Here is a 26,279-nt window from a genome sequence, read left to right as displayed (position 1 = left end):
GGTTATCGCGTTTCGTTCCTTACAAGGTTTCAAGTTTCTTCCGTGGGAATGGTACTTTTAATGTTTTACACGTGGGCATTCACTTTGAGCTGACATCCCGTGAAAAACTTGGTTTACAATAAAACAGGTTAATTCATTTACCGTTTCCGTGTCATGGTCTTAACTACCAGTGGACAGAGCATCCTTTAAATAGCACGATGTGTTGCCATGACGTCATGTGACCCACAAACTGAACTTCAGGAACATCAGGAATTCCTATCTCTGGTTTTCTGCATAGGAACCTTCATTTTCAATAAACAGTAGCTTAACAGACACCCGTGTACATCAAGCGTTGAGTGTTCCTTTTTTGTTTGTTTTTTTATATAATGTGAGGCGATGCACCGAAGATCTTGTTGACACTAAAAGCCCCAGATTTCAGGTTGGACTTGGACGGGGCAGCTGATAAGTTCTCTCGCGCATCAAGCCGAATGTCTCCTTTTGCATTTTGTCTGGCCAATAACTGGGAGCAGACCATCAGCATGTCGCGAAATTGTCATAAAGGTATGACATTTTACGAGGCAGCTTATAGTGTCAATGTTTGTGGCCCTGATGCGCTGCATGAATGGGTTTCATTCCAGACATCGCGAATGAGGATCATAGCTGCGCTTTATCGGCGATAACATACAAAACAACCGGCACAGGTGCAATAATGACGAGATCAGATATCCTCCCCAGGTCCTCACTACGACGGAGGAACTGTCTCGGGAGAGGACCTGCTCATAAGAGTACACCAAGACCCACGGAGTTCGAGACACGCCGCATGAAACGCGGAGCGATCCGCGTTGTGCCCGTCAGCTTTGATATTGCTCATCACCTGTCATCCAGATGGTTGCCTCGCAAGGGAGGGTATGGCTAGATTGTTCTAAACACCAGGACAGCCCCTGACGTACCCGCGCCCAAGCAATAAGTTCTCAGACTCTCACCTATAAGCCTCTTCAGACAGAGCCAACCCTCTGTAAGAAGAATGTGACGGCCGAGACAGCAGCATCTGAATCTTTCTACTTTTCATCTGATGGGCCAACTTCTTTCTTATGCTGTCAGACTTCATCGTACACACCTCATGCGCATTGGCGACTACACAGGCCCCGACCACAGCTCCGTAGGAGTTGGACCCGCCACCTATCGGTCCGTAAAAAAGCACAGCTTTGTTCTGCTCCGCCGCACTCGGCCCTCACAGGACGGACATCGTGTTTCGGCGACAATGTCGTGTGTCTGCTGCGGCACTGGCAAGCCTGAGCCACGTGCCAAGCCGAACGATGCAAGTGTACTCACCACTTTGCCGACCTGTGCAACCTTGTTTTTGGCGTTGAGGTGTTCAAACTTGTGCTTGCCCGATCCGTCTGGGTCCTGCATCAGAGGAGGCGACTCTCAGAGGCTGCCGCCAGCGGGCATTCGACCGTCGAGTCTGCCCGGTCTCACAGCACTCGCGAGCGCGCGCGGCGGCCCTGCGGGCGGTGCGAGCGGGCATTCGGCACGGTGGGGGAGTAGCTCCCGGCATGCCATTCGTGAGGCGGCCTGCGGAGGCCTGGTGCACTGGCGCCGCGCGGGCTCGCACACCTCGCTGAATGCCCGGCGGGCACCGAGCCGCTGCCGACAATTCGGGGTGCAGCCGCCGGGCAAGATCGGCCGGCGGCAGCCGAGACATGGCGGCTTCATTAACAGCCCTTCCAGCAAGACCAGAAGCTGCCACGTTTCTGATAAGCCAGGGGCTGCCGTGAGAGCGAACGTGCGTGCTCAGGCTCCTGGCAGCGCAGACGGCACTATCGGCATGCACCTACACATCACAAGCCTGCCGTCGCCTAGACAAATTGCAGTGAGATGTATGCAGTCCACAAAGTCTGGCGAGATGAGCTTACTTTTCCATATGGTCTCATTTCCGAAGGTGACACCTATTACTGACTTGAAACTGGCCATGTTTGGAAGGGCTTAACTCCCTTCCGAAACGATTCTGATTCTTGGCTGCGTGCGGGTTTTCGTCAGTCTCTTTTTCATCGACTGATCTCCACTGGCTACGTTGAATAATAGTAGGTGTCGCTCTTGGGCCTTGGATGGATGCGGCGGCACGGTGGATTGCAGACACCATGATCAGAATGTCAATCACACAACCAAAACAACTAAAACCTGCGGAGGAACAGGAGTGAGTATGATACTCCTGATGTCATCATTATGTATGACACGGGTCTAGCGATGAAATGTGTTGTGGAAACTGCGTTAATCAATTTGTATTTCAGGCAAGCTATCACAATCCGGTACAGCCTGTGACCCGAGTCAGGGACTGATCGCGGCATCGGAACGCTCAACTGCCCTCATGTCATGTCCCCCATGGTTTCACCGCATTGGACGCGGCGGTATGACCAACGAGTCCAAATCCCATTAGTCAGCTCCATGTTCAAATCCGCGCAGAGTGCCTCTCACTGGGCTGTACGGCGTACGCGGGCCCGTGCGGGGTCGCGACACTTATGACCAGCATACCTCTGCAGGCGCCAGATAATCATAGAATCATCGCCGAGCCGGCAGGGTCTGCCCCCCCCCCCCCCGAATCGCAGATTGGTAGCGTTCACTACACCTTCGCATCTGATCGCACCGCGTCCCCCTTACCTGCAGGCGGAGGGGGGGGGGGGGGCGGGCCATGTCCCTCGTCCGGCCGTTGTAGACGAGCCGCGTCCCGACATCACCTACAGCCGAGGGTCCCGGGCACAGTGCAGACCTGACCTCTCACCTTTAGCCGGGCCTCGGCCATGTTGCTGATGGACGGCGACTGTTTCTGGCCGAACAGGGTGCGGTATCGACTGAGGTCCGACTCGGAGGAGGCCGAGGCCTGCTGCACCCGCACGTGGTTCCGTGTCGCTGAAAAGCACGCCCCTTTCGTCAGCCAGCTGAACACGTTTAGCATTTGCCAGCTATGCACCGGATGCTGGGGCCTACACTTAGTTGCAAGGAAAAAATATTCGCTTTCCCAAACGATGTCACACCCCACCCCACTCCCTCCAAATAGCTAGAGGTGGGCTGGTTCTAAACAATTGTAGTATTCAATACAGCACCTATATTCGCGATCAAAAATGATTCCGTGCATTATGAAACGACTGACGTTACACCGAACCGAAATCATCTGCATTGATGTTCCAAAACAGCGCTGGGTGACCTGATGGCGCTTCGCAGTAAACAGTGGTGCAGTGCGACTGTGCATGCAGCAGGGGCTATGCTGAAACGGACGCATATCTGTTTGTGCACGAGTATATTTAACACAAGCGGCACGTTTAGCACACAAGACCAGCTATGCGTTACTCTGAATAAGTGCAAAGAGGTATCTGCATGAGGGGTTTAATGTGGAATGCACATCTTAAAAACAGATTTCCGCACATCTGAGAACTTCATGGATGCAATCCACAACACTTTATGTTCAGTTGAGGAACGTTCAATGTAAGCCACGGCCGGCAGAGAATGATGTGTGCCACGTTTCGCTCCTGTCTAACATGCTGCGCTGTTCTAAAACACAGCGCTGCTTACAATATGCGCATCAGTCCAGTGTGAGTGCATCCAATCCTGGATGATAGAAACTGCCGCACGTAGGTAGGCGCTGCCTGCCCAATGTTACGGTCTGATTTGGTGAAGCCCATATCGCTACAGCATTGTACAAGGCGGCTCGTTTTGGACGTCGGGAGGTGATGCTGGGATTTCGATCCGTTATAGTTGTCCAAATAAGTCTCCCTTGCTAGCCATGTCTCTGTACCTGGATATGAAAATATGCACTAACGCCTTTCGAAAATGACAAAAAGCGGATGTAATGTCACCGCGCAAGCTGATCACAACAAACGACGCCCGATCGTAAGAGACGACGCACGTAATCGCCCTGATGGGACTCGAAAACACGGCTCCGTCGTCCTTTGCTGTCAATCGCACGTAATTTTAACAAATTTGCGCATATTCTCCATGTGCATAATGCATGCATGTCATGTATCATACGAAACCCTCACACATGTGCCCCCGCACATGACTATCGCAAGCACAGTTTGACGCGAGGATGCAATGTTCATATGGGCGCATCTTCACCGTTAGCGCTCAGGGGTCCCGCTCGCACAGGCGGCAGCCGAGAGTCCGGCCCCGCCTCCAACACAAAGGTCAAGGTCGCCACCCAGTGGTCCTCCTCTCCCAGGCGACAGTTGAGAGTCTAGCCCCGCTTCCAACACAAAGGTCAAGGTCGCTGTCAAGTGGTCCCCGCTCTCCCGGGAGACAGCCGAGAGTCTAGCCCCGCCTCCGACACAAAGGTCAAGGTCGCTGCCCAGTGATCCCGCTCTCCCGGGCGACAGCTGAGAGTCTAGCCCCGCCTCCAACACGAAGGGCAAGGTCGCTGCCCAGTGATCCCGCTCTCCCGGGCGACAGCCGAGAGTCTAGCCTCGCCTCCAACACAAAGGTCAAGGTCGCCACCCAGTGGTCCTGCTCTCCCAGGCGACAGTTGAGAGTCTAGCCCTGCCTCCAACACAAAGGTCAAGGTCGCTGTCCAGTGGTCCTGCTCTCCCAGGCGACAGCCGAGAGTCTAGCCTCGCCTCCAACACAAAGGTCAAGGTCGCTGCCAACGAGTAGGATTCGATAGCAACTGTGAATCCTGCCTGCGCTGTACCACACGCGTCAGACTTCCACGTATCGTACAAAACTACGCTTCAAGGCTGAGTTAACCCTGGCCCCTAGACAATTTTTCATCTTCGCCCTGCAGGGACGCCTCACAGGTCACACCAGTATGTCGAAAACTAAGCAAATCAGAGCCGCGAAGAACGCAAAATAAAAAGCTCTCGTCAAACTTCACCAGACCGGCGCGAGTCAGCAACGATGAATTGACCTTTGGCATGTGACATCAGTCCAGAGGAGCAGAATATCACTTTATGGATTTACCCTGTAACCTCAAGAACTAGACGGGCTGCGACAATGTGGGAAACGGAGTTGAAAATCACTTAAAATCCAATCAGATACGCAACAGTGGAAATCCACTGATATAACAGATGAGGTATGTCATGTTAAGTCCAACAGGTGAAGACTGTTGTTGCATTGGCTCGTCCGGTAATATCAAGAACAATACAAAACACATAAATGGTGCAAACGGAATAAGAGAGACCTTTTAAAGCTCTGTGTTGCTGATGTTCAAATTGTGATCCCTTCAAAAGGCCAAATGTAGTCTCAAAGGTCAAGGTCAAGGTCGCTGCCCGTCTTAACCTTGGACGACCTGGCCTTTTAAGAGCAGCCAGAACGATAGTAATGCGCTTAGTGTCATACAGGTAAAAAGGCAGCCTAGAGTACCTCCTTCAAGTACATTCCTTGGGATACAGTAACGGGATTATCAACTCTAAGCAGTAACACCGACATGATGTAAAAAGTTACATATTATGAAACCTGAAGGTCAGAAACCTCACACTTTTATAGCATGTTAACAAGCGATGTGAACTCAGCTAACCAAAATTTACGTGCTGTGCTCGACACCATTCAGAAGTTATTAAAGAAATGTCCTAACGGAAGCCGCCGAGACCTCTGGATTTCTTTGCCTCCCCCCCCCCCCCCCCCCCCCACCTCGTAGGATGATAGTTAATGTTCTGTGGAATAAAACCAGTATTAAAAATAAAACTTAAAAAAGCAACTAAATCTCAACATTTTAAGAAATGTTCGAGTAAAAGAAAGTTATGCCAATGAGTGATGAAGAATGGTAAACTGCATCGTCAGAATAACTGAAGATGTTTCGAGGTATTTCAAAACATTTATCAGGTAGACTTTAGTAAAAACCTTACCAATGTTGCTAGTCACTCTGAAAGCATAAAACCAAAATGTGACAGTAAGGTAACGCGATAGTTTGGCAAAGTGCCACCCGGAACGGACGTATTAAACCCAGATGGCCATGTGTTTGTCCCGCATCCGTTCACGACCGACAGCAGCAGAGTTGAAAGGTAAGTGTTAAAGCACACAAGCGAAATCTGGTTAGAAAAATGCCTATGAGCACGTGCATCATGCATGCAACGTGCTTTTGTTATGCGCGTTGAAAAGAACGATGACTATAAATAACCCTTGGCGGGTTTTCAACTAGCATGCCTAAATGTAACAATCAACGCATCTCGGTCGATCAGGGAGTTCCGCTACGCTTCCGCCTCAACCCAGTCAGTACCCGAGGAAGGCAACCGGCTATATCTCTTCAGCATGCTGTTTTGCGGTGCATCAGTGAGGTGATTTGGGGAGGGAGGTTACGCCGCCGCGTCAGTGCGCGGGGCAGCGCCACCTTTACTGGCGCCGGGTGGCGGCACCACATGCGCCGGGTCAGGAGACAGCCTCGCCGGCCCGGTCAAAAGACCAGCCTCCGTTACGTCACTGATCGCCGCCCACTAGGGCATGGCGCTTGCCAGAGGCTTGCAGGTGGATGGACCGGGCAAACAGGCAGGTTCAGGTCCAGGTGCCTTGCTCAGAGGCTGAGTGGTCTCACCAACCGCAGCAGACGCTGCAGTTCCCCCGGCTGTCGGGGTCGCGTGCAGGGATGGGGGCCGGACCGGGTGCCACACCTCGCGTGTCGTGAAGACAGACCAGACGAAGGCTAGGTGCCAACCACTAGCTCAAGCCAACTAACATGCTGCTCGATTACCTTGGCAGAAATTGTCAACAGTATGCGATCGTGGGCGTTGAGCATCAGATACTATCTCAGAAGGGTACACTGAAACAGCGAGTACGGTGGCGACTCAGCCAAAGGCTACGTCTGGCTATCGACCGTAGAAGGGCACACTGAAACAGCACGCACATCGATGACTGAAATGACGTACACTTACAACTTGAGAAGAGTACACTCAAACAACACCCAGCAGTCGCACACGGACTCGACAGACCGCAGGCTACTCTATCGCATACAGCAGGGCGAACGCTGGCACATAACGAGCATACAACAGAAAGAAATGTAGCGTACAGCAAGGTACATCAGGCATCAATACGAATCAGTTAAGAACCCACTGCGGGAAAATCCGAGAAAAAGAGGGCTAAAATTTGTATGATACTGCAGTACATATTCTTATCTTAATATTAGCAGGAGCATTTCTTTTTGTTGCTCCGCTGAGTTTTTGGAAATGATGGTCATAAAATCATACGCATCAGGAATTTTTATCAGATGGGGTATAACTGAGTGGTCTAACAAACAAATCACGTAAAAAAGAGCACAAATTCAGATGGCATGCAACGAAAATGTTAAGTTCAAGAGTGTGCCATTTTGCTTAAGGTGACATGATACATTAATTCTTCAAAAGTTCCCTTCTCATTAACAGTCCTTCATAGTTCCCTACTCATTCTGGCTCGGTATGTTTGAAGACCAGACTTGGCCGCCGCATAAGACAAGAGACAAAGGTATTTTGAATACGATGCATACATTACGGTACTACAGGTTCGTAGCATCAAAGGCGCAAGTGCTTGATCGTGCCTACGTGATGCTTCGTCAACCATTCACATCCATTTACCAGAAGGCCTTTGTTCAGCTACACACATTCGTGTCCCAGTTTACAGCGCAGTATCGAAGCCAGACCCCAAACACGCTGCTTCCAGGCGGCGCATTCGTTAAACAACGACAGGGGCGTAGTCCCTTGCCTGATCAACTATGTATTTGTACCACTCGCATCCGCTTTCAGCTCTGGCACTACCTCCTCCGGCGTGGCTGTAGGCTGATGCAAAAGGCATTATTACGCAGTACCGAACTACACCGCAGCCTGTTCTATGAAGCTCAGTGCGCCTGGACAGGATACCTGCTGAGCTCTGGTGAACATCGTAAGCGCATGATCTTTGGCTGACACGACACAGCCGGTATCAGCAGTGAGCCCAGCCATCAGCTATCCCAGCCACAGGCTGCAGATCATCTGTATCGCAACTTTGGCTGACACGACACAGCCGGTATCAGCAGTGAGCCCTAGCTATCAGTTATCCCAGTCATAGGCTGCAGATCATCTGTATCGCAACTTTGGCTGACACGACACAGCCAGTATCAGCAGTGAGCCCAGCCATCAGCTATCCCAGCCATAGGCTGCAGATCATCTGTATCGCAACTTTGGCTGACACGACACAGCAGGTATCAGCAGTGAGCCCAGCTATCAGTTATCCCAGCCACAGGCTGCAGATCATCCGCACTCGCAAGTTTGGCTGACACGACACAGCCGGTATCAGCAGTGAGCCCAGCTATCAGTTATCCCAGTCATAGGCTGCAGATCATCTGTATCGCAACTTTGGCTGACACGACACAGCCGGTATCAGCAGTGAGCCCAGCTATCAGTTATCCCAGTCATAGGCTGCAGATCATCTGTATCGCAAGTTTGGCTGACACGACACAGCCGGTATCAGCAGTGAGCCCAGCTATCAGTTATCCCAGCCACAGGCTGCAGACCATCCGCATCGAAACTTTCCGGCTTTGTCTTGGTACCGACCGCCATTGCACTGCTGATAATGCTGGGTCATCGGTCAGAACCAAAATAAAAACTGTTACCCTGCATTACCAGGGTACCAGTTTCCTCTACTAGCTCTAGATACCTCTAGGCTTAACTTGTGAGGGCATGCAAGAAAGCATCGCAGTCTTTTCAGAGGTACACATCGATAGCTTATTTTCCATGTTGAAAATGCGTTTACTAAATTCGATTTTCTCGTCATGTAGTAATGGATCATAAATAAACATATATCATGCACGTTCCCCCACCTGAGCGTCATAGCCAGATCTGAAGGATGTGCGAGGAGGACATGGTTAATATGAACTGACTTTGTGTCCGACACTGGCAGCTGTGTAAATAAGTTCATGACAGCTGCCAGCCCACTTCCAGCCATGTGTCCTATGCCGTACGTAACACGTGCCCAGGTGCCGGTTGAATACCCTTCGACCGGGCGGGCGGGGGTCAATTTGACCCCTTGAGATATCAAAAACTAAGAAAGCTAGAATTCACGAGGTGTATTAGCCTGTACGTGAACTCACTTGTGTCAAAATTTGAGATTTATAGGTTATGACCTTCAGGTCAAACAAGATCAAACGAGGTTGAGCTCCAGATGATGCCCAAAGTACTAACAGACCATACCACGCAACTACCGGGAACCTAGATACTTGTTTTAAGCCAACGGTCATTGGTGCTCATTTGAGGTCAGTGATCCTGTTTGATCTTTCAAGAGTCATGGTGACCAAAATCACACAAGACTGCTTCGATTTTTGCATTTGAATATTCGTTAAAGATTACGCTACGCAGATCACTCTTAACGCAAAATGTCGGCCTCGGGCAATTGATGTCAGCGGCCTATTCTGTCCTTTGACAAGCCCATGGAACATTACAACGCGCTTCCTATTATCAATTACAGCAAAATGAGCACCAGAATGCAACTCATACAGCAATCTGTCGAGTAAGAAAACGCGTTGGTTTTAGCCTTGTTCAAATCTTTATACCTGATCCTAGGTGAATGGAATTTGTTCATTTGATTGTTGCGCTGCCTAAGAAAGTATTTCAGAGATGTCAGGCTTCATTTAACACTCCGTTGTTGCATCCGACTGAGCAATCCCCTAAAAACTGTCTGCTGAATCCATGAGCCGAGTTTGACCCGCCGTAGGTCAAGGACCTTACAAGCTACATCTGAATTTTTATGCCAAAAGATTTGCTATTCAAATGTCTGTAACTATGCGAAATTTGGCGTGGCTACACTGCGCTGTCCAAAAATCATTCCCTAAACCCCTTTGAAGGGGTCCAGTTGACCCCGCCCCCCCCCCCCAGACCGCTTGTTAAAGGCAAACATATTGCCGAGGTTAACGAAGAAAATGACAGATCCGTGAAGGTATCACAATCCGTGGAGGGATTTAGAAGAATCATGATCAGTCTTCAATCTGGTCAGTGATAACGGTGCTGTTTATTGATAGCAGTGAGGAAATTCTTCCAGGTGGGTCAACCGGGACTGAGTTATTTCCCTGCTCTTTTTAGAACAGTTACATTACTCAGGATTTTGAACGTCACATACCTAAGAAAACGAACCATAAAACGTTGGCTGATGCCCTCCTAAATGTTAAGCATGATTGGCAAGCTTTAAGAAACCCATGGAGTGCGCGTCATGCCGTGAAAATGTCTATTGGTTAGGAGGATAATTTGATGCCTGGCATCAAATTATCAATTTCAATTTCTTTTATTGAAATTGATATTTTTATTTTATTGAAATTGACAATTTCTTGTACCTGTACCCTGGTAGGAAGCACGTATGGCATCGCTTAAAGTCGCAGGCAAAAGCCAATAGATCGTCAACCCTGCATGGATTCCATATCCTCCTTTATCCCAGCCACAAACGTCCACCCCACGACCCCCATCTGCTACTTCCCATCCCCCAATCGCTGAGGAGATTTGCCACCGTTCAGTGTAGCACTCGCACCATTTAAATAACAGTTGAGTGTATTTGAGGAGCTTCCTCGGACAGGATAAATGCATACTGGTAGCCTGAAGTCCCAGCATCTTGGGGTCAGGGGAAGGGACCAGATACGCGGTATGTTAGTGCCGTAGTGGGAGGATCCACAGTATGTTAGTGCCGCGATACGGGGAGATGCAGTGCGAGGCTGCCCGGCTGGCGTACTGCTGGCGTTGTGTCCGCATCGGCAAATGTTGGGCTGCACCGAACACATTAATGGCGTCATAGCAGCACAGGTACCGGCCGAGCCCTCCTACCTCTTTGTCGATACAGATACTTCAAGGCTAGAGCCAACACTTCTTTTATTTGCGTAAAGGACGAGATTCGTGATAAGGAATTATAGTTACGTTGCCGGGCATGACAACACATGGATTCAAATCTTGAGAATACTAGCAAGAGCTCTACATGCTCAATGCTAGTAAGCCTGCATACCATACGGAGTGTATGCACTTTGTAAACAGGAACAATCATGTACAATGGGCAAGTATTATACAAAAAGGCATAATGTACAACCATGTATGCAGGTATGTATGATGTACGTGTACACATGCACATATACATGTACAGCCACACATGGAGGCTTATGTATACATTCATGCACGTACTGTATACACAGTGTGCATCAGTATATATTACGCATACCAGCGTACAATGCTAGGCTATGAGTATATATTAGTACACTTATCAATGTACGAAAGCCTCAGAAAGCAACAGACAAGGACTGTTACCGATACAGCCGGCAGAGGTGTGAGGGTGTGACACTGACCGGTGCCGGTACTGTCGGCAGGACTGTGAGGGTGTGACACTGACCGGTGCCGGCACAGTCGACAGAGGACTGTGAGGGTGTGACACTGACCGGTGCCGGTACTGTCGGCAGGACTGTGAGGGTGTGACACTGACCGGTGCCGGCACAGTCGACAGGGGACTGTGAGGGTGTGACACTGACCGGTGCCGGCACAGTCGACAGGGGACTGTGAGGGTCTGACACTGACCGGTGCCGATACTGTCGGCAGGACTGTGAGGGTGTGACACTGACCGGTGCCGCTTCTGTCGGCAGGGGTGGAGGGTGTGACACTGACCGGTGCCGGCACAGTCGACAGGGGACTGTGAGGGTGTGACACTGACCGGTGCCGGTACTGTCGGCAGGGGTGTGAGGGTGTGACACTGACCGGTGCCGGTACTGTCGGCAGGGGTGTGAGGGTGTGACACTGACCGGTGCCGGTACTGTCGGCAGGGGTGTGAGGTTGTGACACTGACCGGTGCCGGTACTGTCGGCAGGACTGTGAGGGTGTGACACTGACCGGTGCCGGTACTGTCGGCAGGGGTGTGAGGTTGTGACACTGACCGGTGCCGGTACTGTCACCAGGGGACTGTGAGGGTGTGACACTGACCGGTGCCGGTACTGTCGGCAGGGGTGTGAGGTTGTGACACTGACCGGTGCCGGTACTGTCGGCAGGACTGTGAGGGTGTGACACTGACCGGTGCCGGTACTGTCACCAGGGGACTGTGAGGGTGTGACACTGACCGGTGCCGGTACTGTCGGCAGGACTGTGAGGGTGTGACACTGACCGGTGCCGGTACTGTCACCAGGGGACTGTGAGGGTGTGACACTGACCGGTGCCGGTACTGTCGGCAGGACTGTGAGGGGTGTGACACTGACCGGTGCCGGTACTGTCGGCAGGTGTGTGAGGGTGTGACACTGACCGGTGCCGGTACTGTCGGCAGGACTGTGAGGGTGTGACACTGACCGGTGCCGGTACTGTCGCAGGACTGGTGAGGGTGTGACAACTGACCGTTGCCGGTACTGTCGGCAGGGGTGTGAGGCTGTGACACTGACCGGGTGCCGGTACTGTCGGCAGGACTGTGAGGTTGTGACACTGACCGGTGCCGGTACTGTCGGTCAGGACTGTGAGGTGTGACACTGACCGGTGCCGGTACTGGTCGGCAGGGGTGTGAGGCTGTGACATTGACCGGTGCCGGTACTGTCGTCAGGACTGTGAGGGTGTGACACTGACCGGTGCCGGTACTGTCGGCAGGGGGTGTAGGCTGTGACCCACTGACCGGTGCCGGTACTGTCGGCAGGACTGTGAGGGTGTGGACACTGACCGGTGCCGGTACTGTCGGCAGGGGGTTTGAGCTGTGACACTGACCGGTGCCGGTTACTGTCGGCAGGACTGTGAGGGTGTGACACTGACCGGTGCCGGTACTGTCGGCAGGGGTTGTGAGGCTGTGACACTGACCGGTGCCGGTACGGTCGGCAGACTGTGAGGGTGTGACACTGACCGGTGCCGGTACTGTCGGCAGGACTGTGAGGGTGTGACACTGACCGGTGCCGGCACTGTCGGCAGGGGTGTGAGGCTGTGACACTGACCGGTGCGGTACTGTCGGCAGGGTGTGAGGCTGTGACACTGACCGGTGCCGGTACTGTCGGCAGGACTGTGAGGGTGTGACACTGACCGGTGCCGGTACTGTCGGCAGGGGTGTGAGGCTGTGACACTGACCGGTGCCGGTACTGTCGGCAGGACTGTGAGGGTGTGACACCGACCGGTGCCGGTACTGTCGGGCAGGGTGTGAGGCTGTGACACTGACAGCCGTTGCCGGTACTGTCGCAGGACGTTGAGGTGTGACACTGACCGGTGCCGGTACTGGTCGGCAGGGGGTGTGAGGCTGTGACACTGACCGGGTGCCGGTACTGTCGGCAGGACTGTGAGGGGTGTGACACTGACCGGTGCCGGTACTGTCGGCAGGACTGTGAGGGTGTGACACTGACCGTGCCGGTACTTGTCGGCAGGGGTGTGAGGCTGTGACACTGACCATGTCCGGTACTGTCGGCAGGACTGTTGAGGGGGTGACACTGACCGGTGCCGGTTCTGTCGGCAGGGGTGTTAGGGTGTGACACTGACCGGTACCGGTGCGTCGCCAGGACTGTGAAGGGTGGTGACACTGACCGGTGCCAGTACTGTCGGCAGGGGTGGAGGATTGGACACTGACCGGTGCCGGTACAGTCGGTAGGGGTGTAAGGATGACTACTGACCGGTTCCGATGGTGGCACTGCGGCAGGGGGCCTGGCGCTGGCTGACCCGATGCAAGGAGATGGGGTCCAGCGAGGAGGCGGGCCGCATGCTGCCCAGCTGACCCAGCTCGGCTGCGCTGGAGTGGTACTGCCTGTCCCCGCCCTGTCGGCACAGCCGGCGGTCAACCTGGCATCTACCCCACACCACAAGGTAGCAGGGACACTGCAAGATAGCGGAGCTGTCTAGTCGGTCACGGGTGTGCTTTAGAAACAATCTTGTGCCTCGGTTACCCGTGTGGTAGAATCTTCCATCAAGATAATCATACATCAAAATGAACGCGTACTGTGCATTCTAAAACTAAGCATTGTTTTCTAGTGCAGTCCTGCATGTATCGTGGGCTCTCCGACCCCAAAAGGTCCTAGCCGGCATTCGGAAATTTGGGGCCATTTTCTGCCGTAGCACAGAAAATTATGACAATAGGTCAACTAAATACGAATATATTTTTGGAGACATTCTACCGTGAAATACGCTTTTGATTCGCGCCAACTGCGTTGAACACAGAGGATATCACCCGACGGGTTTTCAGGCGATTTTCTTACGCAGAATAAGCATGATCGCCTATGAAAAACAGGTGATCTCTTTAACTTTTACTCGCATTTGACAGTTAACTGTCCCTTTAACCTTCTTCGTAAAAACACGTAGACAAGGTAAACACTGCGGCAGATTGAGAATCCCCGCGTTTTCAGCTGCATTGCCATTAAGTTGACAGCTCTTTGTGACAACCAATAACATTGGGCTCGCTATGGCTCGCTATGGTCTCATAATATCATATGGTCTCCAAAGGGTCACTAGAACCTAGAAAGCTCTCCTAAGCAAAAGGTCACATGCTCGTCTAAGCTCAGTGACCCTGTTTGACCTTTTAAAGATCATATTGACTTAAGTCTCACAAGACCGCTTTGAGTTTTGAGTTGGGATAGGCGACAAAGATTACGCCAGGCAGTATGTACCTAAAAACAAAAAGGTTGACCTCAGTCATTGTAGGTCAGTGACCTATTCTGACCTTTAAAAAGTATGTGGAGGGTGTGGTGTGCGGTTCCTGTTGTCGATAAATTCAACATGAGCACCAGGACCTACCCAATACAGCAACCGCTAGAGTAATAAAACAGGTTTGTTTTGACCTTGGTCTGGCGTTTATACCTGACCCTGGGACAATGTTATTAGTTCATTCAATTGCTGTGTCGCCTAAGAAAGTATTTCATAGCTGTATGGCTTCGTCTAACAACCCCTTGTTGGACCAGATTGAACGATTCCCTAAAATTGCCTTCACTGAAGCCATGATCTGAATTTGACCTGTCATAGGTCAGCGAAATTGCAAAGAAAATATAAATGTTTATCTCAGACGCCCCGCTACTCAATTATCTACGAGGCAAAATTTGGTGCGGCCACGCCGCGTCGTTCGGTAACCATTCCGGAAAAATATTCGGGGGTCAAATTGACCCCCTCCCCAAAGTTTTTTTCCAGAATGGTTTCCGAACGGTGTGGCGTAGTGGCGCCAAATTTTCCATGCTGCAGACAATTGAATAGCAGATCGTTTGACCTAAAAAATTAGATGGACCTTGTAAGGTCGCTTATCTATGGCAGGTCAGAATCAGGTCATGGTTTCAGCGAAGGCAATTTCTATGGAATCGTTCAATGCGATACAACGGAGTATTTGACCAAGCCATATATCTCTGAGATGCCTTTTTTGGCACCACAAACATTGAATGAGCAAATTACGTTGACCTAATGTGAGGCATTAAGGTCAGGCCAAGGTCAAAATCAATCTGATTTATTACTCTGGTGCTTGCTGTATGGGATAGTTTGTGGTGCTCATTTCAAATTTATTGACAGCAGGAACCGCATTATAAATCTTCCATTGACTTCTTAGAGGTCAGAACAGGTTATTGACCTAACATGCCCTGTGTCGACATTTTGTTTTAGGGACATACTGCCTAGCGTAATCTTCGTCGCTCATTCAAATGCAAAACCCAGAGCAGTCTTGCATGATTTTGGTCACCATGACCTTCAAAAGGTCAAACAAGGTCACTGACCTCAAATGGGCTTATGAACTTTTGCTTAGAGACAGTTGCCTAGATTCTGGGGGCACTTTGGAGACTAACCTGGAATTTGACCTTGTATGACCTTATTTGACCTGAAGGTCATAACCTAGGAGCCTGATACTTTGGACCTAAGTGACTTTACGTACAGGTCAAGACACCCTGTAAATTTGGTGTCTTTAGCTCCCTTAGTTCCCGAGATCTCAGGCGGGTCAAATTGATCCCCCTACCCGAGCGGAGGGTATCTAGCCGGCCACCCGGGCGCGTGTTAAGTGTCATTTGAGGAGTCATCCAGCAATACATAAGACAGGTTCGGCCACTCAAACGTAGCCAACACACCTCAACATATCTATCCTACTGTTTAGGCCATGATGCCGTCACGATCTCTCCACGGAGAGCCCGTGACCACCGAGCCCACGCGGCGGGAGCGGCTGGCACCGAGCCCTCGCGGCGGGAGCGGCGGACGCGGAGCCCTCGCGGCGGGAGCGGCCGATGCTGAGCCCTCGCGGTGGGGGCGGCCGACGCCCAGCCCACCCGGCGGGAGCGGCTGACGCCATGCCCACGCGGCGGGAGAGGCTGACGTCGAACCCACGTGGCGGAAGCGGCTGATGCCATGCCCACGCTGCGGGAGAGGCTGACACTGAACCCGCGCCGCGGGAGAGGCTGACGCCAAGCCCACGCGGCGGGAAAGGCTGACGCCGAGCCCCGCTCCGTTGGTCGCTGGTTACCGTCTCTGAGAGCCGCTGGCTGCTGAGTCGGGGCGACGCCGGCGGCGGCTCGTCCAGCAGGTGGACGCGCAGGTCGGGCGCGCTGTCCGAGGCTGGCGTCAGCGGGCGCGGTTGCGTCGCTTCCTCGGGCACGGCCAGACGGCTGAAGGGCGGCGCGACGTCCGGCGCCGCCGGTCCGCCGTCGGCCGCTGGCGCCCTGCCGGCCGACGGAGGCGTGTGAAGACGTGCGGCATTGTTGAGTGGGGACGGGGCGACGACATGGGACCGGAGAGACGGCTCACGTGCTGCTTGAAACAAGGAGGTGTCGAAAGGCGAAGAGGACATCCTCTGTTCAGCTTTAATATTCGAAATGACTCCACCGTCTTGACATTGTACGTTAAAAGACAGAGCTTACGGTCGATATTGCACTGCGGTGAGTGTGATACCACTCTATCACGCAAAACGCTGGTGGCGACGAATCCGTGATCCATAATGGCGACGAATGTGCGATGCAAGAAATATAAGCTATGGACAAAGAAATACAGCAGGAATATGAGGAGCATAGCAAGCATGTAAATAGCACAAACACTCCTAATCCGTCGGCAGCCAGCCCCCACACGGCATGAATGAAAAGCTCGTATGACGTCGTGGCCCTCAGATCGGCCGGGCCATCGCTCCCGGCGCCGCCGGCGCCTCGCCAAACAGAGGCGCGTCCGGCGGCCTCCGGTCCGACGCAGGGCGTCTTCGGCGAGGGACGTTTCGAACGTCTCGTACAGCGTGTGGTGAGAACAGAGCGTGACATTGTCAAACCTCACTTCCCCGGGAGTAGCTTCCGACCACGGCAGTTTATGAACAGTTCAGAGACCATTCCAGTAGCAGGGAGTCCAGTTTGAGCCGCCCAAGCCGCTCGAGTACCCACGAAATGTTGGCCGACTTCCTGAGTTCGGTGGCAATTTTTTGTGAAGGCTTATGGCTTTTCTGATTTAGTTATTTGTGCTGCAATGGCACCCCTACATGCTATAATAAGGCGGTATTATATATGTGAGTGAACGTTATCTTCAAAGATATTTTGGTTGCCAAAGGAAATCCTGCTGTTCATCACTGGCATACACATCGGAATACTGCATTGAACTGCCTGACATGTTGCTTTGTGGTAGCATCGAAGGTGCGAATAGCTCGTCTCATAACATCGGTGACAGAAAAACCTCGTGGATGTTGCCAGCAAAAACAGGTCAGGGTGTTGAAATGGGCTCAATGGGCCCAAAACCAAGCCACTCTTTCTCGCTTGATGGCGACGATGCATTACTGAAAATCGATGACTACGCTGATGTAATAGCTCGTGGACACATGCCTCACTTTCATCGGCATGAGCTGTGTTACCGTGTCGTCCACGTCAGCCGGCGTGACAGGCGAAACAGATTGCTGCGGTGATAGCCACATTAACCGTAGTGGTAGTGAATACTAACCAAGGGCTTGCAACCAGGCGAAATGGTTTGGGAACAGAGCTTCGCATTGCGTTTGATCGTGCGCAAAACTCATACGCATAGCTGTATATAGCGATTATATGCACGACATTTCGTGGTACGCAGATTTCCATAAATGCAAATCTTCACACGGTTCAACATTCGCAAAACAATGTTTTCTGCCTGTAAAACTATGTATATGCGACATGGTACGCGGTATACGCAGCACTAAGTTCGCATTTCTTCGCATGCACATTGCTTCATTCTGAACTTCTTCGTGTGTGCCATTTATACCGTACAAAATTTTTCATTTTGCGTCTTTTTAATGCAACCCTTTGCATCGCATTTCTTTGTATACATACTTTTTTGTACATACTTTGTATACATGCGTTCTTCATACAGACTTCGTATACATGCTTTCTTCATACATACCGCATTTCTCTGCGTGCTTAATTCCTAGCACAGGGTTCCTCGGACACGCAATTATTCGCTACATTGGCCCATTCACTTCATTTTATTCCGTTTATTCAAGTTTACAATTGCCCGGCCGAGCGGTTCAAATGCGTTTGGGTCAGGTAGGGCGTATACTACAGGTAGGGCGTGTACGTCAGGTAGGGCGTGTATGTCAGGTAGGCCGTATGCGTCAGGTAGGGCGTGTAGCGTGTACGTCGGGTAGGGCGTATACGTCAGGTAGGGCGTGTACGTCAGGTAGGGCGTATGCGTCAGGTAGGGCGTGTACGTCAGGTAGGGCGTGTACGTCAGGTAGGGCGTGTACGTCAGGTAGGGCGTATGCGTCAGGTAGGGCGTGTACGTCAGGTAGGGCGTGTACGTCAGGTAGGCCGTATGCGTCAGGTAGGGCGTGTACGTCAGGTAGGGCGTGTACGTCAGGTAGGGCGTGTACGTCAGGTAGGGCGTGTACGTCAGGTAGGGCGTATACGTCAGGTTGGGCGCATACGCCAGGCAGGGCGTGATGCGTGTCAGGTGTATTCCTTGAGCCAAGGCATCTCATTCCTTCGGTTGAGCACCTATTGGTACTTCATGTTTTTTGCGTGGTCGCACGCGCGGGTGTAAGCCATGAGCATATCTTGCTGGTTTGTTTGCAGGTACTACTACCGCATTCTGGCAACTGGTGAGGCGAGGAAAATGGCGAGGGAAGTGCTTCAAAATATGTCCTACCAAAGCTTAAGGGGGTTGCATCGAACCCCCCCCCCCCCCCTCCGACTATCCAGGCGAGTTGCTCAACGTGTGCTGGCTCCAAAGTTGCGCTACAAGTGAGGAAAAGTTAGATTTGCTGGTTTGCCATGGATACCCGCGGTGATGATGATAACGTCACTCAAAAATTATCCACGAAGATGACGTAAAAGATAAGGTAAATGATTAAATGTCGGTCCGGCTTTCACGTGTATGGTCGCTAAACGCCGTGTGCCATATTCCCTGTGCGGTGCTTAATAACTAGATGCTCGCTAATTGGCTTAAAGTAAGTACGGCAGCTGCAAATGGCCTCCCTTCGTCTGCACACCTCTTGACCTTGCAAGTTGGTTTTAACAAGTATAGCAGCGAGTGGCGGGTTTAGTGAAGGGACGCGCGGAACATGTGCCCCTAGCCAAACTCGGGTAAGATCCCTCCGTGCGCAATGGGGAGAGGACAAGATTTTCTGTTGAATCGGTGCATGTCTTCCATAGCGACCCAAGACAAGTTATCAGGGTTGATGGGTGAAAATTTAGAATACTTAAAACGCATACATTGTTCAGATACATGCGGAAACCCCAAAACAGCAAACAACAAAAGATCCGGGTTACCGATACTCATGGCTATGGGTTCGAGGCATTTTGCTCTATCCGTGAAGAGCTGATGGAATATTTTCTAGAACTGCTCGATAAGATTGAAAACCACTGTCTCCAGACATTTACAGCTGCATTTCCCGGACGTTTGGAGTCCGGTTTCATGGATGCGGTGTTGTGTGATTGTGGGATGTTCGTGACGCGTTGGCTTGAATGCCAAGTGCACCACCAACCGAGCTATAGCGACAGCGGGCAGACTTCAACAGAGAGTTATGCCATTCAAAAGCTCCAAAGAAGCGCCTATACGGTCAAAATCAAAACATTCACGTGAAGCTATAGAAGTGTAGCGTGGGCGGGCGGCCTCTCTGGTGCGTTCCTGGCTGCCTAGGTGTCGGGGGCAACCACTGGCCGACCGTGGTGCGTTTCTGGCTGCCTAGGTGTCGGGGCAACCACCGGCCGACCGTGGTGCGGTCTCGGCTGCCTAGGTGTCGAGGGCAACCACCAGCCGACCGTGGTGCGTTCCTGGCTGCCTAAGTGTCGGGGCCAACCACCGGCAGACGGTGGTGCGTTCCTGGCTGCCTAGGTGTCGAGGGCAACCACCGGCAGACGGTGGTGCGTTCCTGGCTGTCTAGGTGTCGGGGCCAACCACCGGCAGCGAGTGGTGCGGTCCCGGCTGCCTAGGTGTCGAGGACAACCACCGGCAGACGGTGGTGCGGTCCCGGCTGCCTAGGTGTCGAGGACAACCACCGGCAGACGGTGGTGCGGTTCCGGCTGCCTCGGTGTCGAGGGCAACCACCGGCAGACAGTGGTGCGGTCCCGGCTGCCTAGGTGTCGAGGACAACCACCGCCAGAGGGTGGTGCGGTCCCGGCTGCCTAGGTGTCGAGGGCAACCACCGGCAGAAGGGGGGGGGGGGGGTGTTCCTGGCTGCCTGGGTGTCACGGGTGACCGGCCAGCTCGTGCCTGTCGGAACTGCCGGGTCGAGGCACCGAACGAACGAGTGGCGAGGCGTCGGCAGACCCTGGGGTGGGTCGCCGGCGTGGGCTGTGAAGTGGATGCCCTTGTGGATACGAATATTTACGTACGACTTTTCGTGCCACGGGATTTTCAATGCGAAAAGTGTGCATGGAAATTTGATAAGGAAGGTATACGTACAAAGCTTGCCATAAAATAGCTGCGATGTAAAGGTTCGTCTACATTGTTTTCCTTCAAAGTATTGCCTGCAAAAAAACTGCGATGTGACCATCTGCATACGAAGCTCTGCGTACAAGGAATATGGTACCAAATACGCCTAATATGAAGTTTTATCCGACTGCGGGGTGCAATTATCGACAACAGGTGCGTAATACAGTCTGCGCTCTTCGCGTATGATGTCTCAACGTTATGGTTAGACATCCGCAAAGGCCGTCTCCCCCGCGCGAGTAAATGTCCTAAATACAATGGCTGGTTGTAGATATGTTAGGATCGCGATCTCACTTGTTTGGCTCGCGCCATTAACAATAAATTGCCAGGTTTAAGGAACATTGGCTGATCTGCCAGTTATGCTCATTTGACTCAGCCATGAGACACCACTGATAACAAAGGAGTTCATTGACGCAAAGATCATGAATCAAAAACGCCGCCATCGGAGAAAAAAAAACATAACCAATTTTCTTTTGCGGTACGATCCCATTAGTTTTGATAATCTGAACACATCGAGTGCTGGAGTGTCTACAGCGCCGCACGCATCACGTGATCCCGGTCCATTGTGCCTGGCTGCGTACGGATATCCTGAACTTCTCTGTGGGACGTTTGGATGGAAATCTGGACACCTGCAATTACATGGCGTAAGATTCCCAAAATGCGTCCTTCTGGAGTGACGGCCCACCCGTGGCGTGCAGAACACTTTGTGTTTGGGTTTACGTGACGCTGCAAAGGAGTGTCACGCCGCAGACTCTGGCTCACCCGGTCACCAGCCGACCTCACCCCTTCTGGGGTCAGAACGGTACAGAGCGCGCGGACCCGGTCACCTCAAGGCAATAAGCTCCGCGGTCAGCGTGCCCGCCAGCTGTCTGTGAACCTCCCGCGTCCCTCAGACGGGGAGGCAGCAGGAGAGTCGGCGTGCTCGCCAGCTGTCTGTGCAACTCCCGCGTCCCTCGGGCGGAGAGGCAGCAGGGGAGTCGGCGTGCCCGCCAGCTGTCTGTGAACCTCCCGCGTCCCTCAGACGGGGAGGCAGCAGGAGAGTCGGCGTGCTCGCCAGCTGTCTGTGCAACTCCCGCGTCCCTCAGACGGAGAGGCAGCAGGAGAGTCGGCGCCGCGGGAATTGTTGGCGACGTTGATCCGGCGCTTTGAAGATTGATGGGTCGGCTACGAAATCTCTTTTCCTGAATTTCCGACTTTGATCCATGTTATTTCACCGGCTTAGAGCCAAGCAAACGCAGCTTACGAAGTTTCACACAGAGTAACCGAAATAGAATAGCGTGGCGGATAGGTGAGGGAAAATCTCAACCAGCCTTAGAATATATCAGCAGCAGGAAGACCATGGTCACGCCATATATTACATACAAAAGGGCTTTCGCTTCGTCGCAACATAGTATGAGCATGCAGGATGGCGTGAACAACCAGAGTCGTCCTGAAATGTGCAGCAGTGTCGGAAACGCCCGCGTGGCTAGTAATGGTGTGTCGAAACCTTTGACTGTGGGGCAGTCGTGCCGGACCAGAGCGTGAGCCGGACAGTGCCTCACTACTCAAACCAGCACATCGCGAGCAAGCCGGCAGCGTTTGGAGCAGATCCTCAGCTGTACGGGACGGCGATCTGCACAGGGCCACGACAAGGGCAGGTCATACGGCATAGCTCAGCCTCGGAGCTGGAGAGAAGGTTACGGCTGCCCAGCGGAACATCGGAGTCAGAGAAACGGCTGCAGCTGCCCAAAGCAGGGCAGCTGCAGCACAGCATAGCTGCCCTGCTGCTCAGGTAGACATGTCCTACTAACCACCATATAGCAGCATGTTGCTCTGGATGGATTTTCTTGACAGCACCAAGTGTCCCAGCGTGACATTTCAATTTGATACGCACATGAACTCAGTTGACGCTCCTTTGCTCACTCAGTTTAGGACGTAATGCAAGTGCTCACAGTAATAGACGTGAAATCGCATTAGGAGAATTCCTTAGAAAAAATATCAGCTAAATATGAAGATCGGTAAAAAGCAGGTGGTGCTGCTGCACTTCGACGCTTCTGAATGTGGGAATTTAACGCGGTCGTTTTTAAATCGTGGAATCCTGCAGCATCGCGGAGCAATAGGATCATTGGGTCACGATTTAATATACTTACACCGAACATGCACACCGACTGAAAGGAGGGACCTTATCGTGACGAACAGTGAAAACTGACGAGTGTCTGGATGAGACTGCCAGGTTTAGGTGTGACGTCAGACATCATTCAGCGAGCGCCCCGAGCCGCGCTGTGACCGCAGTCAGCGTCCAATTTCAGCACTCTGAACACCTCAGGGCCTCTCGGGGGTTGTTATTTGGATTGCATTGTACGCCACAAATTACAGTCTGGGGATTACGACGAATATCTGATTTTGCTCCGACGAGCGAACGTATTGCTTTAGGCTTGATCCAGCATCCAATAATTTCAACTTGGGCTCAATCACTTCAGCTGGGGCCTTTAGCATGTTCATACACGTTAAGCCTCTCCATCCGTTGCCATCAGTTACACTGTTGATTGAAAGATCATAATAACACGGATTTCAGTTCCAGTTGGTTTATATGAAAAGAACGTCTATGACACATCATATGGTGGATTCGTGTGTGACACCTTGCACGGTTTTGGACGTGCGCGGCAATAATGTGCCCGCGCCACACATACGGGGATAACAGTAACCCTGCACTGCCTACATGATGCAACGATGTAGCTGGTGTTCCCGCCCATCCCGTCTTTAACATTCAATGGCGGAACTTCAACTGTGGAATAATTTGCTAGTGAAATAATTCGCTAGTGGAATAATTCGTCGTCAACAATTCAGCATTAACCAACCTCTAAAACGAACCTAACACGGTTGTCACTGTTTGATTATGCATGGTAGCCCATGCGGTAGGGGTCCCCACAGAGTCGAGCGCTAGGTTTCTAAACAAGCTGTACATCCGACAGCACTGCCTGACCGTCGTCGGTCCGAGTTCACGATCAGCAGTACACACCAGAAGTTAGAGCCGCCGGCGGGCGGCCGCCTGACTCACGTGATGTGGGGCGACTCGGGCGGCTGTTCCGTGGCCCCAGTAAGAGCTTCGGCTTCCTCTTCGGCCGCCTCGTTCGCCTCCGGTGTCGGCGTCAGCGTGGAGGCGCTGCCACGACGACCGCGCAACGCGCCGGCCGGCCGCCCGCGGCCCTTCCGGAACGAGCGGATGCTCTGGCGGAACGACTGACGCGCCCGGCCGACTGCAGCACGCGGCCAACAGTCACCGACACGGTCACCAGCGCAGGAGACGGTTATCAGTCACCAGCCCGGGACACTGGCGCGCCCGGCCGACTGCAGCACGCGGCAAACAGTCACCGACACGGTCACCAGCGCAGGAGACGACAATCAAGTCACAGCCCCCACCAGCGCAGGAGACGATAATCAGTCACCAGCCCGGAACACTGGCGCGCCCGGCCGACTGCAGCACGCGGCAAACAGTCACCGACACGGTCACCAGCGCAGGAGACGGTTATCAGTCACCATCCCGGGACACTGGCGTGCCCGGCCGACTGCAGCACGCGGCAAACAGTCACCGACACGGTCACCAGCGCAGGGCACAACAAACAGTCACTAAGGACATGAATGTCGTTCTGGTTCGCCAAGAGCATAAGGCAAGCCATGGATTTGATTTCTATTGGCATGACTTAAGAGTTCTGTAAACGCAGCAGACTCTCCAAGACCATACGGGTTCTTCACGAAATAGCTTCCGTATAGAGGCTTGGGCAGAAGCAAGATTTTGCTGCAGTGGAGTCTCTAGTTTACCACAAGTACGCACCAGAGGCCAATCAGCTTCAGACATACCCACCTGACTTATTTGGTGACCCTAACTCCGTTAGCGATTATACAGGTAACACATTTAATTAGATCAATCTGCCATTCCATGAGGATCTATACACGACGCAACAAAACTGACTATTGATGTACAGGACTACTTCAGCTACTGCACGGCATGCCCAACCGCGAAGTGACATTTACCTCTTTAGCTTGAAAAGCTACATATGACAATGTTAACCTCGGCCAGATGGTGGCGAATGGCCAATCGGGCGATGGAGACCCTTCCCCGCTCCTTCCCTGAACCTCGAAAACTGGGGAAACGATTAATGGCTCCGTACAATTATGAGCATCAAGATAACTTCTCTCTACATTGATTTCGATGTTGTCATCACGTCAGATCACTGACCTCGGCTTTTGGGATGATGTGGGTGTGATACGTTGAAAAAAATATTTTAAGCAATTTGCCGGTTGCCTCATCCGCAACTAACGTGATTCACGATCAAGGATATCTTTAAGTTTTTACCAGCATAGTGCACTCCATAGTTCTTTTGAAAAGTAGTCCTGAGGCAAATCTACGCAGTGCACTGTATTGCGTCGTACGGCGCAAAAGCTTGTAGGTCGTAAAAATAGGTTTGGGAACTTTGCTTTTTAATTTCAGAAAACGTTGGTAATAGCTTTTCTGGAAGGATTCAAGTACTAAAATTGTCAATCCTTCACTATCAGGGTTTTCCAAGTTCGGATAGAATTGATGTCTGCCTTTGGGAAATGTTTGTTTGTTGTTTAAGTGTCGTGTACTGTTCACTTGCATTTTTTTCAGGCGAATTTTGAATTGAAGACCATCCACAACGTTATACCAACATGAGCAGTGGCAAGCCTTTGGTGTCCACCTAGCAAATCGAACTAATGCAAAGCATCATATTCAAAATTATTCATAAACGAAATAGCCCAAGTGTTTTATTTGGCTAGGAGGGCGGGTGTTAATAGATGTACGACTGTGAATGGCCACATTGCTCAGATATTTGGCATATTACAGGAAACATATATTTAGATTTATTTATCTATTCGTTCGCCTGCTGTACTACTATTTATTCGCCAAGCCCATATCTCCGCAGCCGTATGCCATAGGAGGCAGGCCGCACAAATGGCAAATGAATGCAAAAGGCTATACAATTTGGCGCTCGCAAAGTCCAAGGCTAGACGCAATGAGTGCACACCATTGTTAATGCCCAGAAGTTGCCATTACTAAAACAGGATAGCTTCGTTGATTCTACCGCAGTGGCGTACGCGTAGCGTACGCCACTGTTAAGCGTACGCGATAGAGTGCCAACAGAACGGACAGATCATCAAAGGATAGGTGCTTTAGAATGCTAATACAAGATTGGCATTAACATATTTGCACGCATCTTTATTGTTCGTAACCCCCTTCGCTCATGGTTATAACCGGATGGGAAATGTGATTATTGTCAGTGTACATGATGCCGGCAGTCAAGAAAGAGGGAACCGATATAAAATGTTACACCGCTGCATTCGAAGCATATGGCATTCAAAACCTGAAGCAAACGCTCCACCTTCTCCTCGCTACACTCAGCCTAATTGAGTGGAGCCGAACTTAACACACGCTCGGGTGGGGGGTCAAACTGACCCTCCCCAAGTTTGTTTTCCAAAACGGCGAGGCGCGGACGTGCCAAATTGTGCATACCTATAGACAATTGCATAGCAGATCGTGTGGCGCCAACAATTTTGATGTACCCTGTAAGGTCGTTGACCTGTGGCAGG

The 26,279-nt window shown here is 51.9% G+C and overlaps 1 protein-coding gene across 1 annotated transcript in view; it reads right to left on the bottom strand.

The window, feature by feature from the left end:
- Positions 1-721: 721 nt before the first annotated feature.
- LOC119109752 (potassium voltage-gated channel subfamily H member 2) overlaps positions 722-26,279 on the bottom strand; it is an 89,646-nt gene continuing 64,088 nt past the window's right edge. The window contains exons 6-12 of the mRNA XM_037233503.1: positions 23,731-23,929; positions 16,291-16,486; positions 13,487-13,628; positions 6,650-6,718; positions 2,759-2,886; positions 1,215-1,386; positions 722-735 (exon numbers count right to left, since the gene is read on the bottom strand). Of these exons, the coding sequence (XP_037089398.1) occupies positions 722-735; positions 1,215-1,386; positions 2,759-2,886; positions 6,650-6,718; positions 13,487-13,628; positions 16,291-16,486; positions 23,731-23,929 (920 nt within the window). The remainder of the gene's footprint in view (positions 736-1,214; positions 1,387-2,758; positions 2,887-6,649; positions 6,719-13,486; positions 13,629-16,290; positions 16,487-23,730; positions 23,930-26,279) is intronic.

Source organism: Pollicipes pollicipes, unplaced genomic scaffold (genome assembly GCF_011947565.3).
Source record: "Pollicipes pollicipes isolate AB1234 unplaced genomic scaffold, Ppol_2.1 Scaffold_7231;HRSCAF=8579_pilon_pilon_pilon, whole genome shotgun sequence".
NCBI classification, from domain to species: Eukaryota; Metazoa; Arthropoda; class Thecostraca; order Pollicipedomorpha; family Pollicipedidae; genus Pollicipes; species Pollicipes pollicipes.
This window is presented reverse-complemented; position numbering and strand designations above follow the sequence as displayed.